Below are 25707 nucleotides of genomic sequence, written 5' to 3' on the forward strand. Positions count from 1 at the left end.
GGTGTAGTGGTAATGTCACTGGGCTGGTAATCGTCCAATCTGGGGCTGAGAGTTCGAATCCACCGTGGCAGAAGGTGATGTTTGAAATCAATAAAAAAATCTAGAATAAAAAGCTCATGTAACCTCTGTCGATTGTCACAAACACCCACCTGGCTCTCTCATTCCTTTAGGAAACTTGCTGTCCTTATGCCATCTGGTCTACAATGTGAACCCACATGTGGTTCACTCCAAAGTGTAGTCTGTAATGGCCCTAGCCAAGCCATTCAGTTCAGGGAATGGGCAATAAATGCCAGGTTTGCCATTGATACCCATAACCCATGAAAAAAAAAACCCTTTTCCCCAAAACACTGCCTACTCTCGGACTGCGGGACAGTTATACAAACACGACACAAATGTATACGATCCACAAACACACACTTGAGGAAGGCAATGGCCTAGTGGTATTATCACTAGTCTACTACTTCAGAGACCTAGATAATATTCTGGGGACCTGGGGTTCAAATCCTGCTCATGGTGGAATTTGAATTCAATAAAACTCTGGAATTAAGAGTACCCTAATGATCCCACAGCAACCTGATTGATTCTTAACTGCGCTCGAAGCAATTAGGGATGGGAAATAAATGCTGTGACGCCCTTATTCTGTGCAAGAATAATTTTTAAAAAACCCCAAACACATTGTAGAGAAGCACTGGATACCTCCTTGCAAAGTTCACCGTACTAACATCTGGGGTAGTAAGAAATAACACCACAGAGGCCGGTATTCTGTCACCAAGTCACCCTTTATTGCCACTTAGAGAGGCCTTAACACTGACCTAGCTTTGTCAGCGCCAGCACTGAATGAACATGATGTCCGACCCTTGTGTTTATTTTTTTTTTCAGAACCTTTGACCCTCCTGTTTATATCCGTCATCCAGGGCTCCTTGATTGAACCACATTAACAGCCCCAATCAGGGGACTCATATTTTGTGAGGTCCACCTGGCTGACCTTATTGCAATCACTACACTGTACCAAAACCTGGCAGACTGGTTAAGCAACTTTCTGAGAGTCACATGGAATCATATCTTACAGACAATGCAGAATAGAACATTGAACATTCCAGCACAGTACAGGCCCTTCTGCCCCTCGATGTTGTGCTGACCTGTTGGAACCAATCTGAAGCTGGTCTAACCTGCATTATTCCATTTTCATCCATATGTTTATCCAATGACCATTTTTGAAAAATTCCCTTAAAATTGGTGAGTCTACCACTGTTGCAAGCAGTATGTTTCACGCCCCTACTACTCTTGGAGTAAATAAACTATCTCTGACATTTGTCCTATATCTCTCACCCCTCAATTTAAAGCTATGTCCCCTCATGCTAGCCATCACCATCCGAGGAAAAAGGCTCTCACTGTCCACCCTATCTAACCCTCTGATTATCTTATATGTCTCAATTAAGTCACCTCTCAACCTTCTCTCTAACAAAAACAGCCTCAAGTCCCTCAGCCTTTCCTCATAAGGCATTCCATCCATCCCAGGCACCATCCTAGTAAATCTCTTCTGAATCCTTTCCAAAGTTTCCATTTCCTTCCTATAATGCTGTGACCAGAACTGTACGGAATACTCCAAAATGTGGCCACAGTATGATCTCATGGTTCCGAAACTCAATCCCTCTTCCAATAAAACCTATCACACCATGTACCTTCTTAACAAACCTATCAACCTGGGTGGCAACTTTCAGGGATCCATATACATGGACACCGAGATCTCTATTCATCTCCACTACCAAGAATCTTACCATTAGCCCAGTACTCTGCATTCCTGTTACTTCTTCTGAAGTGAACTACCTCACACTTTTCCGTATTAAACTCCATTTGCCACCTCTCAGCCCAGCTCTTCATCTTATCTATGTCCCTCTGTAACCTGCAACATCCTTCAGCACTACCCACAACTCCACCGACCTTAGTATCATCTGCAAATATACTAACACATTGTTCTACGTCCTCATCCAGGTCATTTACGAAAATGACAAACAACAGTGGACCCCAAAACACTGCGGTGCCCCACTAGTACTCCAGGATGAACATTTTCCATCAACCACCACCCTCTGTCTTCTTTCAGCTAGCCAATTTCTGATCCATACTGCCAACTTACCCTCGATCCCATGCCTCTGTATTTTGTACAATATCCTCTCGTGGAGAACCTAAAATAGGGGCTAATGTATTAGCATGGATAGAATATCGGCTGGCTGTCAGAAAACAGAGTGTGCATAAATGGGTCTTTTTCAGATTGGGAGGATGTGATGGGTGGAAACCTTAGGGGCCTCACCTTTTCACGATTTACATCAATGACCTAGATGAGGGCTGCAAAAACACGGTGCTCTTGTGAGGACAATATAAAGAAGGTACAAACTGACAGGTGAGCAAAAATCTGGCAGGTGGGAGCGTAGTAAGTTATTATGACAGGAACTGAATATAATAGTTAGTTATTCAGAGCATTGTTGAGACACACTTGAATACTGTACACCTTTTGTCACTTTATATAAAGAAGGATGTAAATGTATGGGAGGTGGTTCAGAGTCAGTACATCAGATTAATACTGGGGATGAGTGGGTGGTCTTATGAGAAAAAGTTGAATTCCACTGGAATTTAGAAGAGTGAAGGGTGACTTGACGGAGTTGAATAAGATCCTGAGTAGTGTTCACAAGATGAATGCACAAAAGATGTTCCCTCTCATGGGTCAATCCAGAATTAGGGGGCACTGTTTTAAAATTAGAGGTCCCCTGTTTATGCGTGAGATGCAGGGAATTTTGTTTTATGCAAGACAAATGAATTAACAAATGCAAGGTAGGAGACAGAGGGTGGTGGTGGAGGGTTGCTTTTCAGACTGGACACCTATGACCAGTGGAGTGCCACAAGGATCGGTGCTGGGTCCACTGCTTTTCATCATTTATATAAATGATTTGGATGTGAACATAGGTGGTATGGTTAGTAAGTTTGCAGATGACACCAAAATTGGAGTTGTAGTGGACAGCGAAGATGATTTTCTCGGAGTATGACGGGATCTTGATCAGATGAGCTGAGGAGTGGCAGACGGAGTTTATTTCAGATAAATATGAGGTGCTGCATTTTGGAAAGGCAAATCAGGGCAGGACTTATACACTTAATGGCAAGGTCCCAGGGAATGTTGCTGAACAAAGAAACCTTGGAGTACAGGTTCATAGCTCCTTGAAAGTGGGGTTGCAGATAGTTAGGATAGTGAAAAAAGCATTTGGCATGCTTGCCTTTATTGGTCAGTGTACTGAGTATACAATTTGGGAGGTCATGTTGCAACTGTACAGGACATTGGTCAGGCCATTTTTTGAATACTGCATGCACTTCTGGTCTACCTACTCTAGGAAGAATGTTGTGAAATTTGAAAGCATTCAGAAAAGATTTACAAGGATGTTGCCAGGGTTGGAGGACTTGAACTATAGGGAGAGGCTGAATAGGCTGGGGCTGTTTTCCCTGGATCGTTGGAGGCTGAGGGGGTGACCTTATGGATGTTTATAAAGTCATGAAGAGCATGGATAGGGTAAATAGACAAGGCCTTTTCCCTGGGGTAGGGGAGTCCAGAACTAGAGAGCATATATTTAAGGTGAGATGGGAAAGATTTAAAAAGGATCTAAGGAGCAATGTTTTCAGTAAAGGGTGGTGTATATATATGAGCTGCCAGAGGAAGTGGTAAAGGCTGGTACAATTACAGCATTTAAAAGGCATCTGGATGGGTATATGAATAGGAAGGGTTGAGTGCTGGCAAATGGGACCAGATGAGGTTAGGATATCTGTTCGGCATGGACGTGTTGGACCACAGGCTCTGTTTCTGTGCTGTATGACTCTATGACTGAAAGAAAATTGTTACATATCTACACCTGAAGTGGGGCGTCAGTGTTAGTGCCCTGTCCCCTAATAAGTTGTTGTGTGTGCAAGTGAGACTGTGCGTCTGCTGGCAGAATGTTATTTGTTGGTTGGGTGAGGGAGGGAGTTCGGTGCAGAGGAGATGCTCCTTTGTATTTTTCATCTTTTGCTCAATCTGGGCACTGGTCCTAACTCGACTCGAGAAATATCTGGTGGGTGGTTAAATTCTCCTCCAATCCTATGGCTTAAATGTGTGATGGAACTGGCAATAAGGCCAAGAAAAAATATTTTAAAATTCAATAACTGAACAAACAAGTGAAACAGTATATTTAAACACATTGGGGATGGCAGGAGAGCCGATGTATCGAAGCTGCAGCAACAACCTGGAACAGGCAGAAGCTCCTGCCTGACCTTCTGTCCCTGGACAGTGACCCTGCCCGCAGGGGTGTCACTGCATCCCAGAGTCAAGAGTCTGAGTAACATTCCCTCACCCTGCACAGCTCAGACACTCCAAGCTGAACCTACTCGGGCTGCAAACACGGTCAGTGGAGAGGTTAGATCCGAATGAAACTGCAATCCAGGAGTGAAATTCCTGATAAATAATGGGGTCAAACATAATCGGGGGGAAAACACAGAAATGTGGAGTAAACAGAGTTTATCAAATGGCAGTGCAGACTCAATGGGCTGAGCGAGCTGTGATGCTCATCTGTGAGTTCCCACCCTCGCACAACCACTCCACGCCTGACCCCGCGCGCGCAGACACGCCACGCCCGGCCCCGCGCACAGAAACTCCATGCCCAACCATGCTCACTGGCACGCCACGCCCGACCCCGCACACAGACACGCCACGCCTGACCCTGGCACAGGCATGCAACGCCCGAACCCGCGCGCAGACACTCCACGCCCGACCCCACGCGTAGACACGCCACGCCCGGCCCTGCGTGCTGACACGCCACGCCCGACCCTGCGCACACAGACATGCCACACCCGACCCCGCGCACACAGACACTCCATGCCTGACCCTGCGCACACAGACAACGCCACGCCCGACCCCGGCATAGACACTCCATGCCTGACCCGCGCACACAGACACGCCGCGCCAGGCCCCGTGCACACAGACACACCACACGGGACCCTGTGCACACAGACACACCACGCCTGACCCGCGCGCGCAGACACTCCACGCCTGAACCCACGCGCCGACGCACGTGCGCGTACACACACCCACACTTATATATCCATACCCAACACTCAATGCACACACATGCATACAAACCCACATTCGCACTCCACACCCCCACAGCCCTATACACACACACAAAGCCTAATCCGCACACCAACATATACACAGTCCCTCCAGTGAACCCACCCCCACGCGCACACACACCCTACACCCCCCCCCCACTCTGAACACCATGCGATGCAGAGAAAGGCACTGTTCCCTACCATTCCTACCTTTCTCAATGTCTTTGTACAGCTGGTCTATGAAAGCATCCAGCTCTTCCCTCAGCTGTGCAGGAAGCTGGAGTGCATCACAGCCATGGACCCACTGACTCAAGGAGCTGTCAGACAATCAAACATATCATCAACTCATCTGTAGGCACACAAGGTAGCCATTCAGCCCCTCAAATCCATGATATAGGAAAACACAAGGTCGTCATTCAGCTGCTTGTATCTGCTCCTTATTTGACGGGATTGATGCTGCTATGTATAGTCTCTCCACCCACTGCCTCGATTGCATTACCCCGAACATCCTCACTGAGGATCATATATAACCGACTCAATTGGCACGCAGCCACAACTTGTTATTTGTCTCAAACTGGTACTGCCCACTGTGTGAAAGTGTTCTTGCTAACAGCACCCCAGGACAGGCCAGATAAGAAGGCAAACTTCTGTCACATTGTTGGGGACTTCAGCTATCCCCTGCTCTTCCCCCCCTCCCTCCCCCACCCACCAGCAGAGACACTTTTCAGCTTCCTCATTCCTCTGAACTACCTTAATCCGAATGCCCCCCTAATGTGTTAAACAGACGATATGGGACTGGAGTCACGTGTAGGCCAGTGATGAAGCAGAGCTGTCACTAAACCCAACCCTCTCTCTTTCTATTCAATCTCATGACGGCCTGGGATTTGAACTCTCAATCTTCATAACTCAAGGTTGTGGCTTTGGTTCCAAACACGAGCCCACAAAGCAGGCTGACACACCGGTGGAGTGTGGAGAGAGGGCAGCACTGTCAGAGGAGCTACCTTCCAGAGAAGGCATTCAACAAAGGCCTGGTCTACCCTCACGGGTAGATACAAATGACTAGTGTCACCACTTAGAAGTAAGAGAGAGGAGTCTTCCTCAATGTCTTCAGACAATCTTCACCAGGAAGACAAAAACAAAATAACGTGGTTATTATCAGAATGGTGTGGAAGCACAAATTGGTGATCATATTTTCAAGTTATGTCTGTAACTGTATTTTAAAAAATACTTCATTTGTTGCAAAGTTGTAGGCTTATTCACATTTGGCATAACTGGCAGGACCTGGGTTTGCTTCCTATCCCAGATTGCCCTTGAGAAGCAGATACCAGAGGTCGAGAATGGCGTCATACAAATGCACTTTTTTAGCTGAACCAACCGAGCAAGGCAATGCTCCACGAATCGCAAGTGGTCTCGGCTGGGAGAGGTTTCTGGAAGGGGTGGTCAGTCGGGCCTCATTCAGACCACACTGCCACCGACCGCACTGATGGGCCTGGCCTGTGATCTCACCGCAGTCAGACAAGCCTCACCATTGGGGTCTCGCCTCACAACATCTGACTGACATCAGACGAGCAGTGATCAGGGTAATCGGGGGAAAGGAGCTTTCCCCCCCTCCCCCCAGAGGGTAAATAGATCCCCAGCTGCACGAGGACACCACCCACCTGGTCCCGATGCCTTGCCCATTGGTTCCAACCAACGCGAAGAGTGAGCGGAATCCCTCAGGAGTGAACCACTGCGAGAATGAGGGGGGGGGGGGGGGGGGCGGAAGGAGTGAAAGGAGAGGCACATGTAGGGGAGAGCGGTAGGAGGGAGAGTGGAGAGGAATGTAAGTTGGGGGGAGGAGGGGGAGTGGGAGGGCGGGAGAGAGACAGTGTAGAAGAGAAAGAGAGCAGGAGTGAGAGAGAGAGAGAGAGAGAGAGAGAGAATGTGAAGCATGAGAGATGGGGCAGAGGGGAGGGGCGAGTGTGAGAGAGAGAGGAGGGGTGTGCAAAAGAGAGAGGAGGAGTGAGGAGAAGTTTGGGGGGTGGGGGGGGGGAATGGGGTGCCAGGGAGAAGGGAGGAAGATAGAGAGACAGTGATTGCATGAGGTGAGTAGTAGGTGAGAATGAGAAGAGGAAGGAGATGGGGTGTTGAAGGATGGGGGTGCAGGCAGGGGTCAGAGAGGAGGGGGCGAGAGAGAGAGAGAGAGAGAGAGAGTGTGAGAGAGAGAGAGTGTGAGAGAGAGTGTGAGAGAGAGAGAGAGAGAGAGAGAGAGAGAGAAAGACAGAGAAAGGATTAAAATCCATTGTCAGGGAAAATCCACAAGATTGATTATTGAGTTATCCAGTTCAGCAATTATGTTAACCCAGTTAGTTCACTGAGTTTACCTGGTTAGGTCACATGACAATTACTGGTTAGTTGAGGATGCTGTGTTAAACTGGCTTGGTTACTAAGCTAACGCGATGAGATATTGAGTTTGCTGTGCTCAGTTGTTAGGTTAGGTTAGTAAGACCACCCAGTTGCTAATCCAGTTAGGTTGTAATTTGGTAGCTTACCTGGCTGAGGGTGTCCTCATAGAGAGCTTTAGTGAAGAGCTGCCGTAATGTTTCCAACTGACCCTGAAATAAAACAGCAGAGATATGAAGCAGCCAGTAAGAGAAGTTGAAGGAGTGTCACCGTGGCTCAGTGATTAGCACTGCTGCCTCACAGTGCTGGGGACACGGGCTCGATTCCACCTTTGGAGTTTGTACATTCTCCCCGTGTCTGCGTGGGTTTCCTCCAGGTGCTCTGGTTTCCTCCCACAGTCCAAAGATGTGCAGGTCAGGTGGGTTAGCAGTGGGAAATGTAGGGTTACAGGGATAGGGTAGGAGGATGGGTCTGGACAGTATGATTTCGGAGGGTTAGTATGGACTCAATGGGCTGAATGGCCTGCTTCCACAGGGATCTTAAAAACAAATAAAACTGAAAATGTAAAAGCTTCTGACAGTGAAAGGCCATCTGGTTAATTAATATTCTTTCGGAAGGAAATCTGCGACCATTACTTGCTCGGGCCTACATCTGACTCCAAACTTACACCTCAGGTACCTAACTCTTAATTCTTTCATGGAACGTGGACGTTATTGGCCAGGTCAGCATTTGTTATCCTTCCCAGTTGTCCTTCAACTGAAAGGCTTGCCAGAACCATTTTGGAGGGCAGTTAAGAGTCAACCACATTGTTGTGGGTCTGGAGTCACGTGTAGGCCGGACCAGGTAAGGAAGGCAGTTTCCTTCCCTGAAGGACATTAATGAACTCGCTTTTTACAACAACCAATGATGGCTGCCATGGCCACCATCACTGAGAATAGTTTTCAATCCTAGATTTTATTAATTGAATTTAAATTCTGCCAGCTGCCATGGTGAGATTTGAACTCATGTCCCCACAATATTCACCCAGGAGAATGATGGCCTGGTGCATATTAATTCAGAAGGTTGGCTAATGATCTGAGTTCGATTCCCACCAAGGCAGATGGTGAAATTCGAAGTCAATTTAAAAATAAGTTCTGGAATTAAAAAATCTACTGATGACCATGAAACCATTTGCCGATTGTCAGAAAAACCCACTAGTCCAGTAATGCCTTTCAGGGAAGGAAATCTGCTATCCCCACCTACATGCACCACCAGACCCACAGCAATGTGGCCGACTTTTAACAGCCCTCTGCAATGACCTAGCAAGCCACTCAGTTCAAGGGCAGCTAAAGATGGACAATAAATGCTGGCTGGCCAGACACGTCCATGCCCCGCGAGTGAATAAGTAAAGAAAGAGCGATGGCTGTACCATTGCACCACAAAATGCTACTTCCCTCTTCTTGCAAAGTGCGCCATTGAGAAAACCAGTCGGAGGAAAACCATCGTTACCTTCTCAGGGACAACGGGTAATCGGCCACAAACTGACAGCATTTCCCACAGTTCGAGGAGGAGTGCAACTGGGTGCCAAGGATAACAGCAGCAGCAGCAGCAGCTACAAATCCAACAGCACCCAGTTAGTCGGACTGTATACTGACTCCTTCATGACCTTGTTTAAGAAGTCCCTCACCGACCGTGCGGGTCAGGTTATTTTCCGGAACACGCCACCATTCCATGGAGAAGACACTCAGGCCAATGGAAACTCCCACCTGGAATTTGTCGCCGATCAGTTTGTGAACGATCTCCTCCTCCTCGTTGGCTGTTCGGCTGCAAAACTGAGAGAAAAGCTTCACCCAGCGTGCCTTGTCTTTAGCCTTTGAACAGAGAGGGGGACAGAAATGAGGACGTTAAAGCGAACCCTGCACATTTTCAAACACCAGCCACTGGTTAGCAACCTCACACCAGCCATGGACCCATTCCCATGCAGTTCTTAAATAAGGTGACAGAAACCTAGAGAAATTATTATCACTCACAGAGCAAGAGCTACACTAACGTAAAACAGTTTCACAATATTTAGTGCAAAAGACAAATCATGTTAGGAACTTTGAAATTCCAAAGACCAGGGTCCATCTGGCTCACTTTATACCATCCTCACAGTCACACACTCCAACTATAATCAGGCTGACTATTGCTGAGAAACGAAACAATTCTCCAAGCTTTCCCCTCTCGCTCACTAGGACACACACAAGAATGCCAAACCTCAACACAAACGGTGGCTGATTGGTTGGCAAGTGGCATCTGATTGGCTATGGAGAAAACAACCAGCTCTCCAAGTGCCGGGTAACTAAAAGAATCACTAGCGAGTTTTGATATGATTTGTAGCTCAGGTTGAGGTTCTCGATGCAGGTTTGCTCGGTGAGCTGGAAGGTTCATTTTCAGACGTTTCGTCACCCTATTAGGTAACATCGTCAGTGAGCCTCCGGATGAAGCACTGCTGGTGTTTCCTGCTTTCTCTTTATATGTTTGGGTTTCCTTGGGTTGGTGGTGTCATTTCATGTGGTGACATCACTTCCTATGGTGATGTCATTTCCGGTTCTTTTTCTCAGGGTGTAGCAAACAGGACCCAAATCAAAGAATTGCTATCTCTGACCTCAAACAGAATCAACTTGCCAACCAATCAGCAGCCTTTCCTTCCACAGTGTAAATTATTTGAAATTTGGCACTCTTGCCTTCTGTCCTGATGACAGCAGGTGAACATGCCTCTCTTATCTGCAACATTCAGGTTCTGTATTACCAAAGGACTGTCTACACAAGTGATACTGGTTAATTACAGAAATCGATCTCCACTGATGGGTTGACAACAGACCCAGTCACGAGGCGTGCAAAACCCTCAGTGATGGAGAGAGTTGGGGCTCAAAGCCCAAAGTTACTTGCACCCCCAACATGTCACACTCACCCCGTCACTACTGACGAAACGCATCCCTAAATGTTGCATTCTGAAAGAAACGTATCCAATTCTCACACGAATGAATCAGTACTATCAGGTTCCACAATATCCCATACATATGGTGGCTCAATGGTTAGCACTGCTGTCTCACAGCACTAGGGACCCGGGTTCAATTCCCACTTTGGGCAGCTGTCTGTCTGGAGTTTGCACATTCTCCCAGTGTCTATGTGGGTTTCCTCCGGGTGCTGCGGTTTCCTCCCACAATCCAAAGATGTGCGGGTTAGGTGAATTGACCATGCAAAATTGCCCATAGTTGTTAGATGCAAGCGTAAATGTACGGGAATGGGTCTGGGTGGGTTGCTCTTCGGAGGGTCGGTGTGGACTTGTTGGGCTGAAGGGCCTGTTTCCACACTGTAGGGAATCTAAGATACCTAAGAAACCTGCCTTATACAATGCTCATAAAAAGAACACTATTTCAAAATACAGGCACAGTTATTAAACAGAAAAACCAACATCTGTTACACTGTCCATTGATCTTTCTGCCTGTCTGCTTTTCTTCACTCCACATGATGAAGGGGCAGTGCTCTGAAAGCTTATGATTTCATTTAAGCCTGTGTTATGAAGGTGTAGAAGTGTACTATACATTTAAGAGAATTGAAACATGACCAGAACTACCTGACTCAGCAAAAGTGTTCTGAACAAGGTAACGATGTAACATTTGGTCGAACAACTAGCTAAGAGCGGTGTTGCCAGGATAAAAAAAAAACAAATTCAAATTCAGCCAGTTTAAATTATGCCCCAAGATACCAAACTCCAATCAAGTTTGAACTTGGTATTTTGACAATATTAAAACCAATCTGATATTTTGGTTTATAGGGATCAGACATTTTGAACAGTTAGCCAGAGTGGCAAAGAAAACTCCAAAAGACCAACAGATGGAGGCTGCTAGCAAGAGCATTCTGAGAGGTACCTGTCTGGAGAAGGAGTCTGCATGGAGAGAAACATTGACCCCGGCCGGGAGAGAAAATCTACAGAGGAACATACAATGAGAAGATTCGACAGCTGGCTGGTTTTGAAATTTGATTTTCTTTTGTAAATCCTAATGGGGGTTTTATCGAACTGGTAGAGGGGAAGGTAAAAGATAGGCTCAGAGAAAGGAGTTGCAAATAGTTGTTAGTTAATTATTCTCTGTTAGACTTAAAAATATAAAGTTGCTCGTTTTTACTTTAAATAGTGACTTTTGGGACAGTTCTTTGCTTCTCGAATTTTCACAGGTTACAGCACGGGGTAAATCTTTTGTGTTGCTGGTTTAAATGAGCAGAGAGGATTTCTCCCGTGTCGTAACACCTGTTCTACGATAACATGGCGTCATGCCACTGCTGAACTTATCCAGCACACAAGCTGCTCTGCTTTCAAATAGTGCCACAGGATCTATAACCAATGGGGGTTGCAATTTAACGGAACATCTGAATGAAAGATAGCACATCTGGAAATGCAGCACTCCCTCTGTATGTATGGGGAGTCAAGATTAGAGTGGTGCTGGAAAAGCACAGCAGGTCAGGCAGCATCTAAGGAGCAGGAAAATCAAAGTTCGTCAATTCTCCTGCTCCTCGGATGCTGCCAGATCTGCTGTGCTTTTCCAGCACCACTCTAATCTTGACTCAGATCTCCAGCCTCTGCAGTACCTACTTTTGCCTACGTATGGGGAGTGTCACCCTGGATGATGGACTCAGTTCTCTGGACTGGGACTTGGACATGCTGATCGAAGAGGTGATATTTATCCACAGCCAGGCCTGTGGGTTCTATTTTTAACATTAAAGGGATTATATAAATGCAAATTGTCACCATTGCTGAGGTCAGCTGACCCAGGATAACCAAACTGAATTAACACCACTTTCTATATCTCTGAGTGAAAAGAAACCCATCATTCATCAGTTCAGGTACAACAAGACATACCTTACAGAGCCTGGCAATCTCTAGTTACCTGTTTCACCATGGCAACCATCCTAACCATCAGCATAATGCTGGCTGTTTCTGGAGGGTAGTGCATGTTCCTGTAACAAACAGAAGAACTTTTATTACCACTCAATGACCCATAACCCTGCACATGGAGTGGCAAACCCATATCTGAGCATGAGAGCTAATTGACCCGGATATGGCTCAGTCACCATTTTAAAATCAACTATTTTTACAAGCTTATGACAAATTCCAATGTGTAGATTGGTTGTACAAACTGCCTGTATAAACTTGTCAGGCTGTAATCACACCCTTCTGCAGCTTGTCTCACCGCAGTGCCTCCAATGTCCAGCAATGGACTTGATGGGCGGACTGGTCTCTTTCTCTGTCATATTGACTCTGTAGCTCTGAACTGCTTAAAATCTCTCAGCAGAACCTCCTTTCCAATCGTATCAATTCTTTTCGGGCCAATGTGGATAAAGCCAACTGGACCCCTCTCCACCCCCTTGAAGTTCTTCCCCAGCCACAAGGCGATGTCCTTAACCCTGGCACTGGGCAGGTAACAAGGCCTTCAGGACTCATGCTCGTGGCTGTAGAGAACAGTATCTACCTCCCTAAATATACTGTCCCTTACTGCCACTACATTCCTATTTCTCCTTCCCAGTTGACTGGCTCCCCATACCAAAATGCCGAGGTCACTTTGTGCATCCTCCTGCAGTCACCATTCACATTCAGACAGCTTCCAAGAACCCCTTAACTGCTGGACAATTACAGAAACTGAGGCTTTTTGGCTGTTGCCCCGTACTTGTCTCACCTACAACCATACCTTCCTGTACTTGATCACAGATGTTTGAATTACCCAATTTAAGGGGTGTAACCACCTCCTGAAGCAATGTGTCCAGGTAACTTTCCCCTCCTTGATGTGGTGTAATGTCTGTACGAGACCCGAGATCCAAAACTCGGATCCAAAGTTGATTGACCTGTGACACTTGCTTCAGGTGTGATCACTGTAGTTTACCTTGGCATCCAGCAGCACCCACAAGCTGCAGCTGCAACACATCATCCAACCGGTTATCTCCATTGTTAGTAATTAAAATCACTTCAGTATCCCTGCTCTTTACATTTTATTCTACTACTTCCCTTTCTTTAATATGAATCAATCTTGTACCTAACAGGTTATTTTTCAAACAAAAGGGCTGGAGACACAAACATAGGTGTTACTTTCACTTTTAACGACTAGAAATACTCACCCATCACCTGCTTTGTTGAAGCAGAAAGTAACCATCATCCCTGGATGACTCAACAATAACACCATTAAGATCAGACTCTATTCCATTTGAAACTCTTTGCACAACTTCAAATTGCTGCTAGAACAACGTTTTATTAATTATCATTCTTTTCATACACTGTAATTTGTACCCCACTGTGCCTATTGTCTTGAAGTGTCAGGAATTACTTTGCTGTCTTGGTGGTTCACACTTGGTTTACGCACTTTGTGCTGCCCTGCGTAGGATGGTGTAGTTTTGGGCTCTTTGTTAGCACCTTGGTCCTGGAGGAACACTTCTCGTTTTTACTGTATCAGCTATATACAATAGAAAAGACAAATAAAGCTACTCTTGACATGACCATTCTGCTGCTGTAACTCTATTGCACGCAGAAACATGAGCAGGATCACAACCCAACTCCAACTCTGGCTTTTTTTTTTATCATTGACAGGATGTGATTAGATTAGATTACTTACAGTGTGGAAACAGGCCCTTCGGCCCAACAAGTCCACACCAACCCGCCGAAGCGCAACCCACCCATACCCCTACAATTACCCCTTACTAACACTATGGGCAATTTAGCATAGCCAATTCACCTAACCTGCACATCTTTGGACTGTGGGAGGAAACTGGAGCACCCGGAGGAAACCCACACAGACACGGGGAGAACGTGCAAACACCACACAGTCAGTCGCTTGAGGTGGAAGTTGAACCCAGGTCTCTGGCGCTGTGAGGCAGCAGTGCTAACCACTGTGCCACCGTGCCGAGCAGTGATGTGGGCATCATTGGCTAGGCCAGCATTTATTGTCCATCCCGAATTGCCCAGAGGGCAGTTAAGAATCATCCACATTGGCGGGAGTCTGGAGTCACATGTAGGCCAGACCAGGTAAGGATGGCAGTTTCCTTCCCTAAAGGACATTAGTGACTCAGATGGGTTTTTCTAATAATCAACAATGGATTCTGGGCCAAGATTAGATTCCAGATTTTAAACTGAATCCAAATTCCACAATATGCCCAGGTGGGGTTCAAACCCAAAATCCCAAATCAGTTCCAGGGTTTCTGTCATAATTGTCTAGTGATAATACCATTTGGCCATGAGTAACATCCACTAACATAGACATCTGAGGAGCAGACTCCCTCACCAACTAGAGTCATAGAGATGTACAGCATGGAAAAAGACCCTTCAGTCCAACCCCTCCATGCCGACCAGATATCCCAACCCAATCTAGTCCCACCTGCCAGCACCCGGCCCATATCCCTCCAAACCCTTCCTATTCATATACCCATCCAGATGCCTTTTAAATGTTGCAATTGCACCAGCCACCACCACATCCTGTGGCAGCTCATTCCATACATGTACCACCCTCTGTGTGAAAAAGTTGCCCCTTAGGTCTCTTATATTTTCCCCCTCTCACCCTCAACCTTCTAGTTCTGGACTCCCCAACCCCAGGGAAAGGACTTTGTTTATTTATCCTATCCATGCCCCTCAATTTTTTAAACCTCTATAAGCCTCCAACGTTCCAGGGAAAACAGCCCCAGTCTATTCAGCCTCTCCCTGTGGCTCAAATCCTCCAACCCCTGGCAACATCCTTGTAAATCTTTTCTGAACCCTTTCAAGTTTCACAACATCTTTCCGATAGGAAGGAGATCAGAATTGCACACAATATTCCAACAGTGGCCTAACCAACTAGCTCAATGGATTTTAAATATTGCCCTTCAGGAAGGACACAGAGGCCTGAGAGCAAGACAATAGCAGCTTCACCTGAATACATCCCCAGCAACACAAATTCAATTCATCCAGGACAAAGTAGACCATGTAACTAGCACCCCATCCAGTATTTGAAATGTCCACTCACTCCAACACTGAAACTCAGTAACAGCAGTGTGTACTATCTACAAGGTGCCCCACAGAAATTCACCAAAGATCCTCAGACAGCACCTTCCAAACCCCCAACCGACCTAGAAGGACAAGGGCAGCAGGTACATGGAAGCACCACCAACTGTAATGTCGCCATCCTGACTTGGAAATAAATCGCCGTTCCTTCACTTTCGCTGGGTCAAAATTCTGGAATTCCCTCTCTCAGGGCATTGTGGGTCAACCCAGAGCACATGGACTGCAGCGGTTCAAGAAGGCAGCTCACTATGAACACTGATGCCTGTTGTGAAACTGCTTAATGACTGAGCTTTCATCGTCCTCTGGGGAGGAGAATTCCAAAGATTCATTGCCATCCAAGTGAAGGAATTACCCAAATCTCAGACATCAAAGGCCTACCACTTATTCTGCTTTACAAGGTGGCAGTGGAGTAGGCCGCTCAAGCTGCAACCCATTCGCTCCGCCTACTCTTCTTCTTTCTCTTCTTTTCTCCTTACGCCTCGTACTTTTTCCCTTTTTTTTTAAGCTTTGACTCCCGGCCACCAACAACAACACTGACCTCCCGTGAGGAGCGACGATCCTCAGTCTCTGGCGAGTAATGACTCCCGGCCTGGTGCAGTGGCCTCCAGGCAGAGTGCCGCAGCCTCTCGGTGATGGTGTGGCGGCCTTATGGCATTGCACATCGTCGGCACGAGGTGGAGCCAGGGTCTGGTGGGGACTGGAAGCTAAATGGCAGTGTAGTCTGCTGCACTGAGCTCTTTCCTGTCATGCTGAATGCTTTCTTTATGTATTGGCTAAAATCTTGGAACTAATGAAGTAGTGCCGAGGTACTTTTGTATCTAAGTCAACGCTGGAACTGGTAACTTATAAACGTGTCCCTACACTCATTGAGTATATATGACAATAAAGGCTGTTCTAGTCTATTCTATCCTGAGATGTTACTGATTCTCGACTCAACAGCCACTGGAAGTATTTTATCTGTATCCACCCTGTCATGCTTGTCAGGAAAGCTGTAAGTCGGAATACGTTCAGGTAAAATTTCACTCACCGCCAGGCTTCCTGCAGCTGATTCAGGGGGTGCTGAGGGTCATCTTTTGAGGGGCCAAGACACAGGACCTGGTGGTACTGCTTCATTGCAGCCTGGCGGCACTCAGTGCTGCAGTACAGCTCCTGGAGAGAAAGACAGCGTGATTACAGGGGAATTCTGCACTGTCTCTGATCATCCCTCACTGTTAGAGGGTCCGCACTGTCCCTGATCATCCCCCACTGTCCCGATCATCCCCCACTGTTAGAGGGTCCGCACTGTCCCAGATCATCCCTCACTGTTGCAGGGTCTGTGATCATCCCCCACCGTTACAGGATCCGCACTGTCCCTGAGCATCCCCCACCATTACAGGATCCGCACAGTCCCTGAGCATCCCCCACCGTCACAGGGTCTGCACTGTCTCTGACCATCCCCCACTGTTAGAGGGTCCGCACTGTCCCCGATCATCCCCCACCGTTAAGGGTCCGCACTGTCCCTGATGATCCCCCACTGTTAGAGGGTCCACACTGTCTCTGATCATCCCCCACTGTTAGAGGGTCCGCACTGTCCCCGATCATCCCCCACTGTCCCTGATCATCCCCCATTGTTAGAGGGTCCGCACTGTCCCCGATCATCCCCCACTGTCCCTGATCATCCCCCATTGTTAGAGGGTCCGCACTGTCCCTGAGCATCCCTCACTGTTGCAGGGTCCGCACTGTCCTTGATCATGCCCCATGTTAGTGGGTCCGCACTGTCCCTGATCATACCCCAATGTTAGAGGGTCCGCACCATCCCTGATCATCCCCCACTGTTACAGGGTCCGCACTGTCCCTGATCATTCCCTCACTGTTAGAGGGTCCACACTGCCCCTGATCATCCCGCACTGTCCCTGAATATTCCCAATTGTTAGAGGGTCTGCACTGTCCCTGATCATCCCCCACTGTTAGAGGGTCCGCACTGTCCCTGATCATCCCCCACTGTCCCGATCATCCCCCATTGTTAGAGGGTCCGCACTGTCCCTGATCATCCTGCACTGTTAAAGGGTCCACACTGTCCCTGATCATCCCTAATTGTTAGAGGGTCCGCACTGTCCCTGATCATCCCCCATTGTTAGAGGGTCCGCACTGTCCCTGATTATCCCGCACTGTCCCTGGTCATCCCGCACTGTCCCTGATCATACCCATTTGTTAGATGGTCCGCACTGTCCCTGATCATCCCCCATTGTTAGAGGGTCCGCACTGTCCCTGATTATCCCGCACTGTCCCTGGTCATCCCGCACTGTCCCTGATCATACCCATTTGTTAGAGGGTCCACACTGTCCCTGATCATCCCTAATTGTTAGAGGGTCCACACTGTCCATGATCATCCCGCACTGTCCCTGATCATCCCGCACTGTCCCTGGTCATCCCGCACTGTTAGAGGGTCCACACTGTCCCTGATCATACCCATTTGTTAGAGGGTCCGCAATGTCCCTGATCATCCCGCACTGTCCCTGATCATCCCACACTGTTAGAGGGTCCACACTGTCCCTGGTCATCCCGCACTGTCCCTGATCATACCCCACTGTTAGAGGGTCCGTACTGTCCCTTATCATACCCATTTGTTAGAGGGTCCGCACTGTCCCTGATCATCCCACACTGTTAGAGGGTCCACACTGTCCCTGATCATCCCTAATTGTTAGAGGGTCCACACTGTCCCAGGTCATCCCCCAGTTAGAGGGTCCACACTGTCCCTGATCATCCCGCACTGTCCCAGGTCATCCCGCACTGTCCCAGGTCATACCCATTTGTTAGAGGGTCCGCACTGTCCCTGATCATTCCCCACTATTAGAGGGTCTGCACTGTCCCTGATCATCCCACAGTTAGAGGGTCCACACTGTCCCTGATCATCCCCCACTGTCCCAGGTCATCCCGCACTGTCCCAGGTCATACCCATAAGTGAGAGGGTCCGCACTGTCCCTGATCATCCCCCACTGTTAGAGGGTCTGCACTGTCCCTGATCATCCCCCACTGTTAGAGGGTCCACACTGTCCCTGATCATCCTGCACTGTCCCAGGTCATCCCGCACTGTCCCTGGTCATACCCATTTGTTAGAGGGCCTGCACTGTCCCTGATCATCCCCCACTGTTAGAGGGTCCGCACTGTCCCTGATCATCCCCCAGTTAGAGGGTCCACACTGTCCCTGATCATCATGGTCTTACGGTGGCACAGTGCCTAGCACTGCTGCCTCACAGTTCCAGAGACCCGGGTTCAATTCCCGCCTCAGCAAACTGTCAGTGTGGAGTTTGCACATTCCCCCCCGTGTCTGCGTGGGTTTCCTCCCACAGTCCAAAAATGTGCAGGTTAGGTGAATTGGCCATGCTAAATTGCCCGTAGTGTTAGGTGTAGGGTAATGGGTCTAGATGGGTTGCTCTTTGGAGGGGCGGTGTGGACTTGTTGGGCCGAAGGGCCTGTTTCCACACTGTAGGTAATCTAATCTAATCTAATCCCGCACCGTTAGACGGTCCGCACTGTCCATGATCATCCCCCACTGTTAGAGGGTCCACACTGTCCCTGATCATCCTCACTGTTAGAAGGTCTGCTCTGTCCTCGATTAGCTCCCACTGTTAGAGGGTCCGCACTGTCCCTGATCACTGCAGTGACTGTTAGAGGGTCCGGACTGACTCATGACACCACCTACCACCTGTTAAACAATCCGACAACATCCTCTAGCATAGCCCCCTCCACTGCTCTGTGTCATGGTTGATGTTTCAGTGGTGCCCAGTCTGTAGTTGAAGTGGCAGTCCCACCTGGACATGTCAACCTGCTCACAGGCGGCTTGTCCCCCTCCCTCCATGTGATCCTTGCAGCAAATACATGTTATTCCCAGGTGGATTCATGGAACAGAGCGTGGCCTGTGTATTGTGCCAGCAGGTCCGTTACCTTGCAGGCAGGGCAAGTATCCAGGAGCTCCTTCCGGACGCTGCACTGTTCAGGGTGCGGGAGGATCAAAGTGGGGTTTGCCGACAGTCTGCGGCTGTTCTCCTCAGCTGTTTCCAGGGACCTCATACAGTAATCACAGGCTGGAGAGAAATTCAACAACATGACAGGATTGCAACTGTTTCAAATTTCCTTCTTCACTGTCCCCATCACACTCTCCCCAGACAGGGACATCACGAGGTGGGGAGCTTAAGCAGTTGTGACAACACATCAGTTGCCGATTCCTACTTGTTCGAATGCTGAAGCACCTCGAGTAACCGATTATTGTACAAGAACCAACTGCTGCATCGGGATTGCCTTTCTTGGTGAAATTTAATAAAGCAGTGGGGATTTTTAAAATTTCACTCACGGGACCTGGGCTTTGCTGCCTGGGCCAGCGTTTATGGCTTGCCCTTAGTTGCCTTTGGGACGTATTTGATGATAGTGAGGCAGATTTTTAAGTACATAGCTCCAATCCTGGGAACCTTTAATCACAGGGTTCAGTCTGGTCATTTGACTTGCAGATGTGGAACACACTATCCCCAGTTTGCTGCCTGAGAATATTAATCCTGGAATGCTTTTGTTGGGCTGGGTGATGTGTTGCACATTATCTAAATCCTATATGGCACATATGCATATTTTGTTAAGTGTGTGCACATTGTGTGGAATTGAGTGTATACTGCATGGAATTACACATGAATTGAATTGCACATATATATTGCATATGCATTGGATATTACATGGAATGTTCATACAATTTGAGCATAGTGCCACACAGTTCTGTCCACTAGCGTAACCAGGGGAGTGTCTGAGAGGCTACTGCACTCGCCCAATGTGTGAACCAATGCGTGTTGCCAGTTGATGCTCTCTCTGCACCTTACCTTTGTACTTGTATAAGGCATTCCAGAGGAACTGTGCTGAAACAACTGGCTGCTCCACAAAAATGGTCTCCCCTTTCCTTATGTCCGTACTGGCGAAGAGTCCTTTCCCCTTGGAAACAAAAGAGTTTAAATGGAGCAGTCCTGTCAGAAATGCTGGAGACACTTGACCTGCGCTGAAGGAGGACAAGGGGCCTTAGGTAAGGTTTGACAACCCAGGGGGGAGGCTGCTCATCCCAAAGACCCAACACATAACTGAAAAACGTGTCCAACCACAGTCCGTCTCAGTCCTCATCTTCTTACATCTCATATTATCATGACTCACTGAGGGAGCGCACGGGAAATTGAGCCCCACGATTCCCAGGGCAAATGAAACTACCGAAAGACCGTAAGACATAGGAGTGGAAGGAAGGCCATTCGGCCCATCGAAAGAGCCAATTTATCTCTGATTTGGAGGAGCCAGTGTTGGACTGGGGTGGACGAAGGGCTTATGCCCGAAACGTCGAATTTCCTGTTCCTTGGATGCTGCCTAACCTGCTGTGCTTTAACCAGCAACACATTTTCAAAAGTTAAAAATCACACAACACCGGGCTTATTTGGAAGCACTAGTTTTCGGAATGCTGATCCTTCATCGGGGGGACCACCTGATGAAGGAATGGCGCTCCGAAAGCTAATTCTTCCACATAAATCTGTTGGACTATAATCTGTGATATTCAATTTATCTTTGCCTGACTGATACCCAGGATGAAAACAAACCACACCAGGTTCCTTCAGTCACAAAATAAGGTTTTTTTTATTGTGAAACTCTCAACTTGAACTTTACTCCTTCCAAACACCTTCCCTCAACCCAACCCAACCCTCCCCCCACTCCCGAAACACACACGTGCACACAGACAGACAAAGAGTAAAATACATATCATTAGTGGAGGGCCAAAACAGAGCATTTCCAAATCACAGTCACTGGACGGATCCTTTTTCTTGCTTTGATGTTATTTGCACAGCAACGATTATCTTTAGTTCAATGGCTGTTGGACAGGATTCAGCGTCTAACTAATTGCCTTTGGATTTTAAAACCACTTTCTCAGCATCCCTGCTCCTTCAACAGAGAATGAGAGATAGCTAGTTTACAGAGAAAGGGGACAGCGCGGTGATGAAGCTAGCCTAACAAAGTCTCCTTGCTTTTACTCTGTTTCACTTCTCTCACTGCATTCTGTTAAACTGCAATCTGACCAATCAGAGGCGTGTTGCTATGCTGGGTTCTCCTGGACCTGTGGGCAACTTGTGCAAATTGAAAGCCAACCAAAACACTGTACCTGGGCAAAATTACCCGGAACACAACCAGGTGGTATTAATTTGTCTGAACACAGTGTTTCCAGAAGACCTGGGTTCAAGTTCCATCTGCCCCCGAGGTGCATCGTTATAGATCGTAACAGTTTGATTCAGAAACATCTCCAGATGCAGACCTGCTGAACAGCTCCTGGGAAACCAGTCTTTGGGTTCCAGGAGGACTATGGTTGCAAAGTTGAGACTAAAAGGACCTGACAGAAGGGTACCACCAGCTGTGGAGCATGTGGCTTAACTTATCTCCAGACCTACACTGTCTCATACGCAGCAGTTAGAGCTTCACTTGTTTTCCCAAAGCTGCGGATTATAGAGGTTTATAAAATCATGAGGGGCATGGACAGGGTAAACAGACAATGTCTTTTTCCAGGGTTGGAGGAGAGAGGTTTAGGGTGAGAAGGGGAGGATTTAAAAGGGACCTAAGGGGCAGCCTTTTCATGCAGAGGGTGGTGCGTGTACGGAATGAGCTGCCAGAGGATGTGGTGGAGGCTTGTACAATTGCAACATTTAAAAGGCATCTAGATGAGTATATGAGTACGAAATGTTTAGAGGGATATGGGCCAAATGCTGGCAAATGGAACTAGATTAGTTTAGGATATCTGGTCAGTATGGAGGAGTCGGACCGAAAGATCTGTTTCCATGCTGTACATCTCTATGACTCCATAATTCATTGCATATTTTCCATTTTTTAAAAGTTGTGACCATTTCTAACGCTTATAGTCCATTGTCCATAAAGAATAAAAATGAAAAGATTTAGAACACAGAATATAGAGAAGATTTAGTCTCTCAAAATTTACAGCACTCAATGGATCAATCATTGGTGTTTTAAACTTAAATAAAAGCAACTACATGGGCATGAAGACAAGGCTGGCTAAAGTAAACTGGAAAGTTAGATTGAGGTATCAATAAGGAGAAATACACTGGCAGAAATTTAAAGGATATTTCAGAATAGCCAGTAAGAAAGAGAATGCACACAACTTAGGAGCAGAAGAAGGCCATTCAGCCCATCGAGTCTGTTCCACCATTCAATGGGATTATGACTGATCTGATAATCATCAACTCCACTTCCCTGCCTTTTCCCTATAACCCCAATTGTCTTATTGATTAAAAATCTGTCTATCTCGGCCTTGAACATACTAAGGATACAACTTTAGCAGCCCTCTGCGTGAAAGAATATCACAGATTGAGTATCCTCTGATAGAAGAAATTCCTCCTTATTTCTCTTATTCTAGGATTGTGGCCAGTGGTCCTGAGTCTCCTATAAGGAAAAGCAATCTTTCAGCACCTAACTTGTCAAGTCCATGAGATATCTTTTATGTTATAATAAGCTCAAACATGACCTTAACTGTGTCCCCCTCCTCTCTCTCTCTCTCTGGGTAATCATGACCCCTCATCCCCAGCCCTTGGATTCTTACTCTCCTTTCCAATTCTCTGAGGGACTCAACTCCCCTCCCACTATCTACTTCTAGAGCAGCCGATCTCTACAAAGGGATCCCATGTCTTCCACAACCCCCGCCACTCCTCTCCCATTTGGGTGGGGGTGGGGGTGGGGGGGTGGGGTCAGTGGCCCCATAATTCCCAATAACTTTCTCTGGTTGTATTCTACAGCTCTACAACCTACCTTACCCTCTCCCTGGGGACAATCCACAACCCATCTGTAACCAATTCTCCAAATTCTCCACACATTCCCAGCCTCTCACTCTCTGGGAGGGATCCTGGATCCCACATCACACCCTCCTCACTCTGGGAAGGATTCACACAGTCTCCACTATCCTCACTCTGGGAGGGATCCGCAACCCACCTCGACAGATCCCACACTCAACCCACCGCCACGCTGGGAGGAATCCCTGATTCCACAGCGCACTTCCCACCCTTCACTCTCACTCTCCAGGATGGATCCCAACTCACACCCTCCCCCCTCAATCTCCGGGAGGAATCTCACCCCGCACCCCCCCTTCCAACCCAACTCTCCAGGAGAGATCTCACGCTCCACACACTCCACCTCATTCTCCAGAAGGAATCCCACCCTCACTCTGTGGGAGGGATCCCACACTCCCCCCTCTCTCCAACCCCCCCCCACTCTCCAGAAGCGATTCCACACATTCACCCCCCACACACTCCCATTTCCCATTCCCCAGAAGGGATCCCACACTCCCCTCCCCCCCTCACTCTCCTGAAGGAACCCCACACTCGTAACCCCCCTTCACTCACCTGAAGGGATCCCACACTCTCCCCCCAACCCCGAAGGAATCCCACACTCTTCCCCCCCCCCTCACTCTCCTGAAGGGACCCCACACTCTTCCCCCCCCCCACTTCACTCTCCTGAACGGATCCCACACTCTCTCTCTCTCTCCCCCCTCCTCACTCTCCTGAAGGGATCCCACACTCTCTCCCCCCCCCCCCCTCACTCTCCTGAAGGGATCCCACACTCTCTCCCCCACCCCCTCACTCTCCTGAAGGGATCCCAAACTCCCCCCCCGCCTCACTCTCCTGAAGGGATCCCACACTTCCCCCCCCCCCCTCACTCTCCTGAAGGGATCCCACACTTCCCCCCCCCCTCACTCTCCTGAAGGGATCCCACACTTCCCCACCCCCCTCACTCTCCTGAAGGGATCCCACACTCTCTCCCCACCCCCCTCACTCTCCTGAAGGGATCCCACACTCCCCTCCCCTCACTCTCCTGAAGGGATCCCACACTCCCCCCCACCCCCCCCACTCTCCCCACTCTCCTGAAGGGATCCCACTCTCTCCCCCCCCCACTCTCCTGAAGGGATCCCACTCTCTCCCCCCCCTTCGCCCCCCCTCACTCTCCTGAAGAGATCCCACTCTCTCTCTCTCTCCCCCCCCCCCTCACTCTCCTGAAGGGATCCCACACTCTCTTCCCCCCCCCCTCACTCTCCTGAAGGGATCCCACACTCTCCCCCCCCTCACTCTCCTGAAGGGATCCCACACTCTCCCCCCCCCCCTCACTCTCCTGAAGGGATCCCACACTCTCTCTCCCCTCACTCACTCTCCTGAAGGGATCCCACACTCTCCCCCCCCCCCCCTCACTCTCCTGAAGGGATCCCACACTCCCCCCCCCTCACTCTCCTGAAGGGATCCCACTCTCTCTTCACGCCCCCCTCACTCTCCTGAAGGGATCCCACTCTCTCTTCACGCCCCCCTCACTCTCCTGAAGGGATCCCACACTCTCCCCCCCCCCCCTCACTCTCCTGAAGGGATCCCACACTCTCCCCCCCCCCCTCACTCTCCTGAAGGGATCCCCTCACTCTCCCCCCCCCACACTCCCCCCCCCCCACTCCCCTCCCCCCCCCTCACTCCCCCCCCCCACTCCCCTCCCCCCCCTCACTCTCCCCCCCCCCCCCCGGGCGGATCCCAGCTCCTGCGGACCCTGCTCTTACCCGGGGGACCCTGACCCTCCAGTGGGGCCTGTCCCAGGTGCAGCCCCCTCGGTGTCCGTGTCCCCGGAGCAGCCTGGCCCCGCTCCCGCTCCAGGATCAGGCCTCAGCCTCAGCCTCGGCCTCGCTTACCTTCACGTTACTGATGAACCGAACCTCGACCCGTGTCCCGGCCGCCGCGTCTCTGCAGAGCGAGAAGAGCTCGCACATGGGAGCCGCCATCTTGCTATCCTCTCAACTCTGACCCCTGACCCTCGCCACCCACCGCTAGGTTCAACCAATCAGAGCAGAGCCCGCCTCAGGGGTAGGACAGACCAGCAGGTGGATGGGAAATTGTAATCATTAAACCTCCAAAATACAATCCAAATAATCATTAATACTCCTAAATATAACTCAACTCATCATTAAAACACCAAATATTACTCAAATACTCATTAACACTCCAAAATATAAACCAAATAATAATTAACACTCCAACATATAACCACCCTCTGCATGAAAAAGTTGCCTTTTAGGTCCCTTTTATATCTTTCCTCGCTTACCCTTAACCTATGCTCTCTGGTTCTGGATTCCCCCACATCAGGGAAAA

General features: G+C 48.6%; 1 protein-coding gene across 2 annotated transcripts in view; it reads right to left on the reverse strand.

Moving 5' to 3' along the window:
• smyd5 (SMYD family member 5) overlaps nt 1-25360 on the reverse strand; it is a 34767-nt gene extending 9407 nt beyond the window's left edge. Inside the window, exons 1-9 of one of the 2 annotated variants that reach the window (XM_060828086.1) lie at nt 25251-25360; nt 20383-20491; nt 19466-19605; nt 16569-16690; nt 12411-12480; nt 9249-9353; nt 7653-7715; nt 6780-6850; nt 5332-5438 (exon numbers count right to left, since the gene is read on the reverse strand). In XM_060828086.1, coding sequence (XP_060684069.1) covers nt 5332-5438; nt 6780-6850; nt 7653-7715; nt 9249-9353; nt 12411-12480; nt 16569-16690; nt 19466-19605; nt 20383-20491; nt 25251-25340 — 877 coding nt within the window. In that variant the 5' untranslated portion in view covers nt 25341-25360. Of the gene's footprint in view, nt 1-5331; nt 5439-6779; nt 6851-7652; nt 7716-9248; nt 9354-12410; nt 12481-16568; nt 16691-19465; nt 19606-20382; nt 20492-22857; nt 22942-25250 lie in introns of those variants that run through there. The other variant, XM_060828091.1, reaches the window with a different exon arrangement.
• Nucleotides 25361-25707: the final 347 nt, after the last annotated feature.

This window comes from Hemiscyllium ocellatum, chromosome 1 (assembly GCF_020745735.1).
Source record: "Hemiscyllium ocellatum isolate sHemOce1 chromosome 1, sHemOce1.pat.X.cur, whole genome shotgun sequence".
NCBI classification, from domain to species: domain Eukaryota; kingdom Metazoa; phylum Chordata; class Chondrichthyes; order Orectolobiformes; family Hemiscylliidae; genus Hemiscyllium; species Hemiscyllium ocellatum.